General features: G+C 39.9%; 1 protein-coding gene across 1 annotated transcript; it reads right to left on the bottom strand.

Annotated features, from left to right (window-relative positions):
• Positions 1 to 1,324: 1,324 nt before the first annotated feature.
• Positions 1,325 to 1,909, bottom strand: LOC308239778 (large ribosomal subunit protein eL29-like; the record flags this gene model as incomplete). The annotated part of the gene is made up of 1 exon (XM_080652605.1): positions 1,325 to 1,909. Exon 1 carries the CDS (start codon positions 1,862 to 1,864, stop codon positions 1,325 to 1,327), a length of 540 nt encoding a protein of 179 aa, XP_080508731.1. The 5' UTR covers positions 1,865 to 1,909.
• Positions 1,910 to 11,854: the final 9,945 nt, after the last annotated feature.

The following is an 11,854-nucleotide window of genomic DNA, read 5'->3' as shown; positions in this document are numbered from 1 at the left end:
GACCCATTATGGCATCCCAGTTAATTAGCATATTTCTCTATTATATATATAGATACCATCCAACAACAGCAGAAAGCACATTCCTCTCAAGCTTACAGTGTACACTCACCAAAATAGATCATATTCTGGACCACAAAACACATCTTAGCAAACTTAAAAGAACAGATATCATACAAAGTGTGCTCTCAGAACACAATGTAATTAAACTAAAAATCAGTAAAAGATAATTTGCTGGGAAATCCCAAATGTTTAGAAACTGAACAACACATTTCTAAATAACATATGGGTCAAATAAGAAGTTTTAAGAGAAAATTTTAAAGATTTTAAGTGAAATAGAAATGAAAATATGATTAATCAAAATTGGTGGGTTTGTATAAAATCCCAATCTATAAAAAAAGGCCTCCTGTAACTAACAAGAATATATATAGCAAGACTGCAGGATACAAGGTCAATACAGAAAAATCAATTGCTTTCCTATATAGCAGCAATGAATAATTAAAATTTGAATTTTCAGAAAGCAGTACTACTTACAATAGCTGCAATGAAATACTTAGGTATAAATATAATAAAATATGTACAGGATCTAAATGTGAAAAACTATAAACCACGAATGAAATATCAAAGAAGTTCTAAATAAATGGAGAGATAGACCATGTTCATGGATAGGAAGACTCACTATAAGGTGTGGCAAAAATAGGTCTACAGTTGTGAGTATGCAAAACAGTTTATTCTTGTGTTATTATTAATTATTGTATTAGTTTCTAAATGAACAACTATAAACCTACTTTTGCCACACTCTATATCGTAAAAATGTCAGTTCTTCCCAACCTGATGTATAGATTCAATGTAATTTCAGTCAAAATCCCACCAAGCTGTTTTGTAGATATAGACAAAGCAATTCTAAAGTTTATGTGCCAATATGTTTAAATACAGTGTATTTATTTTCCAGCTTCCTATCTTCACACAAAAATAAAGTATTGACACTCACTAAAAAAAGTTTATGTGGAGTAGCAAAAGACCTCACACAACCAAAATGATACTAAAGAAAAAGAACAAAGTTGGAGGATTTCCACTACCTGATTTCAAGACAGCCTCGGTACTATAAAGCTACAGTACACAAGAGAGTGGTATTGAAGAAAGAATAGATTCTGAGATCAATGGAACAGAATGGAATATATTTCGCGGTAGAGCCAACAGAACTTTTTTTTTTTTTCCTGCCACAGGTTTATTTGTACAAACAGCACAGGACGGCACCAGTGCCACGCAGACAGCAGCCCAGGGGCCCCACCAGTCCTTCCGTCCTCACGTCGGCAGACAGAGGCCTCTACTGTGGAGCCTTCGTGGGGGCCTGGGCACCTTTGGGAGCGGGGGCCTGGGCACCTTTGGGAGCGGGAGCCTGGGCACCTTTGGGAGCGGGGGCCTGGGCACCTTTGGGAGCGGGAGCCTGAGCTGCAGCTGTACCCGCAGCCTGGGGCTTGGTTTCCGCCTTGGCCTTGGCCTTTGGCCGGCAGAGCCTGAGCCCCTTGGCAATGCGGGCACGAGCACGTTTCCCAAGATTGGGGTGAGCGATGTAGGCAAGTAGACTGAGTTTGCGGCTGCAGCCCTTCAGGATATTGGGCCTGGGCTCCTTGGGCTTGACCAGGGCCTTGATGGCCTCAGCGCGTGTGCTCATGGCCTTGGCGTTGTTGGCCTGCATCTTCTTCAGGCCCTTCTTGTTGTGCTTCTTGGCAAAGCGCATGTTCCTTAGGAACTTGGGGTCTACCCCCTTAAGAGATTCGTATCTTTGTGACCGGGGTTTCTTGATGCCATTTCTGTGCCATTTTCGGGACTGGTTGTGCGTGGTGTGGTTCTTGGACTTGGCCATCTCTGCACAGAAGACTGCGGCTGCCGAAGCGCCAGGGACCGGAAGAGAAAGGAGCCAACAGAACTTATTGATGGATGTACAGGATGAGGAAAAGAAAGGAATCAAAAAAGACCATCTGTATGAAATAGAGGAAGATTAGGTTAGATGCCTTTTTAAATTTCTTCCCAACTGTAAGTTTTAATACAAAATTTGTAAAGTCTATGATTCCTTGACATGACTCACGTATTTCTTCTGACCCACAACAGCTATACTTGGGGCTGGAGTTTCCCTATGTAATGACCTCACACCTCTAAGCTCAGGCCCCCCACTTCCCCTTCCTTTTCTGTGGAAGGGTGTTGGGGACTCTCTGCAAGTGAGAGCCAATGAGCTGGGTGAATGCTGCCTCCAGTCTTGATTTTAAGAGGCTTCAAGCTATGTGTGTCAAAGATCTGATTACCCTATAATTAGTGTGTTAATAAAGCATGAGGGAGAAGCTGGGGCAGAGAAAGAAGAAGGGAAGGAGAATGAAGAAAAGAGAAAAGAAGATGAAGAAGGAGATATGGAGGAGGGGAGAAAAAGAAGAATAACTGATCTATTGGCAGAAAGCGGGGAGAGGAGCAGGCCACAATGGCACACAGGAGTCCCCTGGGGCAGAGTACATCCACCCTCAGCTAATGTCCTCAGCAAGATCCCTCCTTATTTTCAGCTCTAAGAGAGCAGAGAAACTGTTACATGGAGAGATAGTCCTCTGTAGTCACTACATCTGGTCAGAGTGGGAGGATAGATAAAGAGAAATTAATGTAGTTAGAACAACGGGGCTTAACTTTTTGTTGAGTCACAGACCTATCTGAGAATGTGATAAAGCTATGGCCTACATACTTTCCCCAGAAAAATGCTATTATACACAATTATACAAAATTTTGCCTACAACTTAGCATGTTCATGGATTCTCTGAAACCCTCCAGGGTCCAAGAACCCCTGTGCAGAATCTCTGAAAAAGAGAATATTTAGGAAGTAAAAATCAACATGATTAGTGAATACATTGTATGTGGTTAAGAGAGTGAGCAAAGAGGAAACCGGTATATTCTTCGCCCTTTTGTGGTAAATTAATTGACCTTATATGCATGCTGGCCTCTCTATTCTTTTCCATTGATCAACGTGTCTGTATTTATGCAGAAACCATACTGGTTTTCCTAGTTTCATGGAGATATAATTGACATGCAGCACTGTATACTGTAAGTTCAAGGTGTGCAGCATAATGGCTTCACATACATGTATTGCAAAAGGATTACTACAATAAGTTTAGTTAATATCCATCAGCTCATATAGTTACAAAAATTTGTTTTTTTCCCTTGTGATAAGAACTTTTATGATCTAATACCATACTGTTTTGATTATGACAGGTTTGTAATATAGTTTGAAATCAAGAAGTGTGACTCTTCCAGCTTTGTTCTTTCTCAAGATTGCTTTGGCAATTTAGGGTCTTTTATAGTCCCAACTAATTTTAAGATTGTTTGCTCGATTTCTGTAAAAAATGCCATTGAAATTTTTATAGCAATTGCATTGAATCTGTAGATTGCTTTGGATAGCATGGACATTTTATTTTATTTATTTATTTTTTATATTATTATTTTTTTTTTAGTATTGCAATTCCTTGAATTTATTTTTTTCCCATTGGAAACCTAGCATTTATTTTTTTTATTTAATAAATCTTTATTGTTCAGATTATTACAATTGTTCCTCTTTTTTTCCCCCCATAGCTCCCCTCCACCCGGTTCCCACCCCACCCTCTGCCCTTACCTCCCCACCACTGTCCTCATCCATAGGTGTACGATTTTTGTACAGTCTCTTCCCGCACCCCCCACACCCCTTTCCCCCCGAGTATTGTCAGTCCACTCCCTTTCTATGCCCCTGATTCTATTATATTCACCAGTTTATTCTGTTCATCAGATTTTTTTATTCACTTGATTTTTAGATTCACTTGTTGATAGATATGTATTTGTTGTTCATAATTTTTTATCTTTACCTTTTTCTTCTTCTTCCTCTTCTTAAAGAACACCTTTCAGCATTTCATATAATACTGGTTTGGTGGTGATGAACTCCTTTAGCTTTTTCTTATCTGTGAAGCTCTTTATCTGACCTTCCATTCTGAATGATAGCTTTGCTGGGTAGAGTAATCTTGGTTGTAGGTTCTTGCTATTCATCACTTTGAATATTTCTTGCCACTCCCGTCTGGCCTGCATAGTTTCTGTTGGGAAATCAGCTGACAGTTGTATGGGTGCTCCCTTGTAGGTAACTAACTGTTTTTCTCTTGCTGCTTTTAATATTCTCTCTTTGTCTTTTGCTCTTGGCATTTTAATTATGATGTGTCTTGGTGTGGTCCTCTTTGGATTCCTTTTGTTTGGGGTTCTCTGCGCTTCCTGGACTTGTAAGTCTATTTCTTTCACCAGGTGGGGGAAATTTTCTGTCATTATTTCTTCAAATAGGTTTTCAGTATCTTGCTCTCTCTCTTCTTCTGGCACCCCCATAATTCTGATGTTGGTACACTTGAAGTTGTCCCAGAGCCTCCTTACACTATCTTCAAATTTTTGGATTCTTTTTTCTTTTTGCTTTTCCAGTTGAGTGTTTTTTGCTTCTTTGTATTTCAAATCTTTGACTTGATTCTTGCGATCCTCTAGTCTGCTGTTAGGTCTCTGTATAATATTTTTTATTTCAGTCAGTGTATGCTCAATTTCTAGTTGGTCCTTTTTCATATCCTCGAGGGTCTCACTAAATTTATCGGCCTTTTCTAGGAAATTCTTGAAAAACCTTATAGCCGTGGTTTTGAACTCTATATCCAGTCATTTGCTTTCCTCCATTTCTTTCGTTTGTGATCTGTTTCTTTGTCTCCACATTTTCGCTGCTTCCCTGAGTTGGTAGAGTGGCTTTGTGTGCTAGGTGTCCAATATGGCCCAGTGGCTCAGCCTCCCCAGTTAGCTGAGGTGGACACTCTTGGTGCAGCCCTTTGTGGACTGTGTGTACAGCCTTGTTGTAGTTAAGTCTTGATTGTTGTTGGTTTCACTGGGAGGAATTGACCTCCAGGCAATTGGCTGTGAGGATCAGCTGTGTCTATACCAGGAGAACTTCTGCGCTGGAGACAGTCTTATGAGATAAGACTTTCAAAATTGCAAAAGCCTCTGTTTTCAGCTTGGATGGGGCCGAGTCTCAGGGTGGAGAAGACAGCCTTGGCTTCCTGTCAGCCCTGCCCTATGAGGCCCCTGGGTCTCAGTGTCCCTTGGTAATCGCTGCAAGCACCTCTGAGAGAAAGCTGCCCTCAAGTTTCGCCTGCTGCTGGACAGTCCAGTTTCTCCCCCAATGAATCTGGATTCCCAGATTCTTGCCCAGAACTGGAGTTCAGCGCAGTCGGGAGCTTCCGCCTTCCTCCTGCTAGAGAAAGCCAGCAGCACACTCAGTAGTCAGTCCTCTCTGCGTGCACTTGCGCGCCCGCCTCCAGACCTCTGCCTTTCGCGGCTCCCCTGAGTTTCCGTGCACTCCTCTCTTTTCCTGACAGTCCAGACTTCCACTGTATGAGTCTGGGACCCCAGGGTCTTGCCCGGAACTGGGGTTCAGTGCAGTCAGAACTGGGGTTCAGTGCAGTTGGGAGCTTCCGTCTCTCTCCCGCTAGAGAAAGCTAACCAGGCACTCAGACGCCCGTCCTCTCCGCGCATGTGTCTCTGTACCTCAGCCTTTTGCAGCTCCTCTGAGTCTCCGTGTGCCCCTCTCTTTCCTTCTAGTTGTAGAATTTCCATTCAGCCAGCCTTCCTGTGGTTCTGGATGATGTCCGATTTGTCTTTTAGTTGTAGTTTTGAAATTGTTGTGCGAGGCAGCAGTTTAGGTGCTCACCTGTGCCGCCATATTGGTTTCTCTCCAGCATGGACATTTTAATAATATTAATTCTTTCAATCCATAAACACAGAATATCTTTCCATTTATTTGTGTCTTTTTAAATTTCTTTCATCAATGTCTTATCATTTTCATTGTACAGATCTTTAATTTCCTTGGTTAAATTTATTCCTCAGTATTTTATTCTTTGTGATGAAATTGGAAATAGAATTGTTTTCTTAATTTCTATTTCTAATAGTTCATTGTTGGTGTATAGAAATGCAAGTGATTTTTGTATATTGATTTTGTATCCTGCAACTGTACAGAATTTCTTGATGAGTTCTAACAGTTTTTTGGTGGATTACTTGGGAATCGCTATATATAATATCATGTCATCTGCAAATAGAGACAGACTTACTTCTTCCTTTACAATATGGATACCTTTGATTTCTTTTTCTTGCCTAATTGCTCCAGCTAGGACTTTTAGTACTATTTTGAATAAAAGTGGCAAGAGTGGGCACTCTTGTCTTGATCCTGATTTTAGAGGAAAAGCTTTCATCTTTTCACCATTGAGTATGATGTTAGCTGTGAGCTTGTCATATATTGCCTTTATTATGTTGAGGTACATTCCCTTTACACCCAGTTTGTTTTTATTTATGAATAAAATAGATGTTGTATTTTGTCAAGTGCTTTTTCTGCATCTATTAGGATGATCACATTTTTATCCTTCGTTTTGTTAATGTGGTGTATCACATTGATTGGTTTGTGGATGTTGAACCATCTTTACATTCCTGGAATAAATCCTGCTTGATCATGTTGTATGATCCTTTTAATACTGGTATATTGTTGAATTCAGAATATTGGCCTATAATTTTTTCTTTCTTATAGTGTTCTTACCTGGTTTTGACATCTGGGTAATGCTGGCCTAAGATTGGAAGTTTTTCCCCCTCTTCTATTTTTTAGAAGAGTTTGAGAAGGAATGGTATTTATTCTTTTTTTTAAAATATATTTTATTGATATTTTACAGAGAGGAAGGGAGAGGGATAGAGAGCTAGAAACATCGATGAGAGAGAAACATGGATCAGCTGCCTCCTGCACACCTCCCACTGGGGATGTGCCCACAACCAAGGTACATGCCCTTGACCGAAATCGAACCCGGGACCCTTCAGTCCGCAGGCCGACGCTCTATCCACTGAGCCAAATCAGTTTCGGCTATTCTTTAAATATTTGGTAGAATTCTCCAGTGAAGTCCTCTGGTCCCAAACTCGTCTTTGTTGAGGGGTTTTTGATTACTAATTCAATCTTCTTATTGGTAATTGGTCTACTCTGTTTTTCTATTTTTTCATGATTCAGTCTTGGTAGGTTGTATGTTTCTAGGAACTTATCTATTTCTTCTAGATTGTTCAATTTCTTGGCATAGAATTGTTCATAGTAGTCTCTTATGATCCTTTGTATTTCTGTGGTATCAATTGTGATGACTCCTCTTTCGTTTCTGATTTTATTTAGATCCTCTCTTTTTCTTGGTAAGTGAAGCTTTTATTTATCTCTTCTAGTATCTTTTTTAGTCTCTACTTACTTTCACTCTGATGTTTGCTATTTTCTTCTTTCTACTAACTTTGGGCTTAGTTTGGTCTTCTTTTTCTAGTTTCTTGGGGTGCAAAGTTTGGTTGTTTTTAGATCTTTCTTTTTTCTTAATGTAGGTGTTTATTGCTACGAATTTCCTTCTTAGAAGTGCTTTTGCTACATCCTATAAGTTTTAGTGTGTTGTACTTCCATTTTTATTTGTCTCAAGATTTTTTAAATTTGTTTTGATTTTTTTCTTTGACCCATTGGTCTTTCAATAGCATGTTGTTTAATCTCCACACATTTGTGAATTTTCCAGTTTTCATCTTTCATTTGCTTTCTACTTTCATAACATTGTGGTTGGAAAAGATGCTTCATATGATTTCAATCTTTTTATATTTATTAAAACTTGTTTTGTGGCCTAACATATGATCTATACTAAGAATGTTCTGTGTTGTTATTCTTTTTTAAAAAGCCAGCTTTATTGAAGTATAATTACATAGCATAAAATTCACCTGCTTTAAGTATACAACTCAATTAATTTTAACATATTTAAAGAACTGTAAAACTATATTATTTTATATGATTATTTATAGTGTCATTCACTAAAATGAAGTTAAATTTTCATACAGTTAAATTCATCCTTACATTGTTACTTGGGGGGAAAGCAAGGGGCAGAAAAGTATATATAGTATATTACTCTTGGTATAAGAAAGGAGGAAATAGGAATAAATATTTATACTTGCTCATACAGGTGCAAAGAAACATTGGATGAACAAAATGTTAATAATACTGGTTACCTATAGGGTTCAAGGGGAACAGGTAGACAGGGACAGGGTGTAAATATCTCAGTGTACACCTATTTATACAGTTTTTATTTTTGCAATTATATGCATTAGATTTTCTATTGCTGTCATAAAATATAACCACAAACTTGGTGGCTTAAAACAACACGAATTTATTATCTTATACTTCTGCAAGTCAGAAGTCTGAAATGAGGCTTAAGGGGCTAAAATCAAAGACTGTGTTCCTTCTGGAGACTTTAGGGGAAAATTCAATTCCTTGCCTTTTTTAGCTTTGAGAAGCCACCTGCATTACTTAGCTCGTGCTCCCTTCTCTATGTACAAGGCCAGTAGCAAAGCATCTTTAAATCTCTCTCTCTCTCTCTCTCTCTCTCTCTCTCTCTCTCTCTCTCTCTCTCTCTCTTTCTGTCTCATCTCTGTGTGTGGTCACATCTCCCTCTCTGATTTTGATCACCTTCCTCCCTTGCAATTACATTGATCCTACCCAAATAACCAGGATAATCTTTCCACATCAAGTTTTTAGTTCATTTCTTCTTAGAACCTCTGACTGTACCACTTATTGATGGGCATTTGAGTTGTTTCCAGCTTTTCTGTGATTATGAATAAATTATGAGTATTTTTTGAGCATTAATATTTTCATACATCTAGAATTTATTTGGGTGTAAGAAATAAGATAGAGATCCAACTTTTTTTTTTTTGCCAATTATCTCAACAGCATCAATTGCATAATACATCTTCCACCAAGGAATTAAAATATCATCTTTCAAGGCCCTGGCCTGGTATCTCAGTTGGTTAAAGCATCGTCCTGATATACCAAGATTACGGGTTTGATCGATGGACAGGACACATACAAGAATCAACCAATAAATGCATAAATAAAGCAGAACAACAAATTGATATTTCTCTTCTCTTTCTACCTCCCTCTCTCTCTTTAAAAAATAAATAAAAATTTAAAGAAAAAATGTCTTTCAATATGTTAAATTCTCCATAGACTGTTTTTTTCTGAACTCTCTATAGTGTTCCATTGATCTAGTTGCCAGTTTTGAACCAGTAGTACTGTATTTTAATTTTTATAACCATACAATGTGTTTCAATAAGTGATGTACTGGTTGGTACTCATCACTCTTCTTTTTCAGAATTGTCCTAGTTATTTCTGGATGTTTATTTATCTATATACTTTCTATGCTAATAGTTATGTTCTAAAGGGATACAATTTAGAAATTTAATGTGAATTAAAATTTATTTTTATTGCATTAACAAATTAATTTGAAACTGCCCATCCAGGAACCAAATATGTCTCTTTATTTATTCAAATATTTTATATTCTATAGGGGAGCTTGTTAACTATAGAATGAGATTTTCAGAGGGTACAGTGGAAAGGTTATGGAGGAAGAGAGGCAGGCTAAGGTTGGCTCAAGGTAGGAAAAGCAGAGTTGTATGAAATATAAAAGAGAATAGAGGAATAGAAGAGCTTATGTAAAAGGTGGGTATTGTACTAGTTATCTATTGCTGAGTAAAAGCTAAAACCACACTAGTGTCCTAAAATATTTATTCATCTCATGTTTTTCCATGGGCTTAGCTGGGTGCAGATCCTCTGCTGGATCCTCTGTTTTAGGGTCTCTGACAAAGGCTGCAATCAAGGTGTTGGCTAGGGCTGGGTCTCATCTGAGGGTTTAATACAGGAAGGGTCCACTTCCAAGATCAAATGGTTGCTGACAGATTTTCAGTTCCTCAAGGACTGTTGGACTGAGAGACTCAGTTCCTGGCTTGATGCTGCCCTTCACTTACTTGACACATGGACTTCCCTAACTAGGCAACTTACTTCATCAAAGCCAGCAAGAGAGAAAATCTAGCAATATGGAAGTCACAGTTTTATGTAGCCAAGTCCCTAGGTGACATCTTATCACCTTTTCCCCATTCTATTGTTTAGAAGTAAGTCCCTAGGTCAGCCACACTCAAAGGGAGGGGATTACACAAGGGTGAGAATACCGAGTCAGGGATCATTGGGGGGTGGGGAGGGTCATCTTAGAGACTACCTGCCACAGTTATTAAGAAATGTAGATTATGGCCCTAGCTGGTTTGGCTCAATGGATAGAGCATCAGTCTGCGGACTGAAGGGTCCCAGGTTCGATTCCTGCCAAAAGCACATGCCCAGGTTGTGGGCTCGATCCCCAGTAGGGGGTGTGCAGGAGGCAGCCGATCAATGATTCTCTCTCATCATTGATGTTTCTATCTCTCTCTCCCTCTCCCTTCCTCTCTGAAATCAATAATAATATATTTTTTAAAAAAAGAAATGTAGGTTATGGTAGGTTTGGGAGCATTTGCTAACTCAAAGTTTGCCAAAGGAATAAAGCTCCCTGGGACATGGGGATAAGGAGGGACACAGGACTTCTGGGTTTTCCTATAACCTAGATCAAAGGCATTTTCAAGAGAATTGTGGTCTCTGTAGGAAGGGTAGACTCCAGGCTCATTAGGCCAGGTAAATAATAACCATTTCAATATGTGTAGTACTTTAGGGTTTACAAATCTGCTTTTGGAGCCATTAATTTGATTCTAATAACAATCCTATGAGGCAGCCAGGCAAGGAAACTAAGGTTCAAAGAGGCTACGTGGCCACCTCAGATCTCACAATCAAAGGGTGGCAGAGCCGAGACCAGAGCCCCAGTCTTCAGATTCCTAGCCTACTACAACAGAGTGTTTTTCCCTTCAATGGCCTCTCCTACTATTTTCCTCCCTCTCTGGGTTCTTACTGTGGCTCAGTTATTAGTAGCTAGTCTGGCAACCTCACCATACCTTCCAGAATTACTGTAGGGTCAAAGATAATGCTCATAAAGCTCCCAGCCCACTGTATGGCACACAGTAAGTTCTCATTAAACAGAAGGTATTAGCTGTTATTATACCTTCTTCTCTGCCAGACCAGCCTCACTGCTACTCATCTTCAATTCTGCTCCTTCCCATGAATCTCTGTGGTACCACATCCCAAGATGCAACATGCTTTCAAAAGACACAAATACCCAACAACTTTTACAGGTAGACATTGCCCATCTCCCAACAGTCCAAAAAGAGCATTTGGTTGTCAGTGGTGTACTCTTTCTACTTATTAAAAAAGGTTTGCTGGCCCAGCCAGAGTGGCTCAGTGGTTGAGCGTCGACTATGAACCAGGAGGTCACAGTTCGATTTCTGTCAGGGCACATGCCCAGGTTGTGAGCTCAGTCCCCACTGGGGTGTGTGTAGGAGGCAGCTGATTGATGATTCTCTCTCATCATTGATGTTTCTCTCTCTCTCTCCCTCTCCCTTCCTCTATGAAATCAATAAAAATATATTTTAGGGAGAGAAACCAAGATGGCGGCATAGGTAAACACCTAAACTGCTGCCTTGCACAACAATTTCAAAACTACAACTAAAAGACAAAACGGACATCATCCAGAACCACAGGAAGGCTGGCTGAGTGGAAATTCTACAACTAGAAGGAAAGAGAAAAGCACACTGAGACTCAGAGGAGCTGCAGGAGGCAGAGGTACTCAGGTGCGCGGAGAGGGCAGGCAACTGAGTACGCGGCTGGCTTTCTCAAGCGGGAGGGAGGCAAAAGCTCCTAACTGCACTGAACTCCAGTTCCAGGCAAGACTCTGGGGACCCAGGCTCATTCGGGGAGAAACTGGGCTGTCTGGCAGTGGGTGGAACTCGAGGGCGGCTTTCTCTCAGAGGTGCTTGCAGCAATTACCACGGGACACTGAGACACAGGGGCCTCATAGGTCAGGGCTGATGGGAAACCAATGCTGTCTGC

This window comes from Plecotus auritus (genome assembly GCF_963455305.1).
Source record: "Plecotus auritus genome assembly, chromosome: X".
Taxonomy (NCBI): Eukaryota; Metazoa; Chordata; class Mammalia; order Chiroptera; family Vespertilionidae; genus Plecotus; species Plecotus auritus.
The sequence above is the reverse complement of the archived record's forward strand: the minus strand, read 5'-3'. Positions and strand labels throughout refer to the sequence as shown.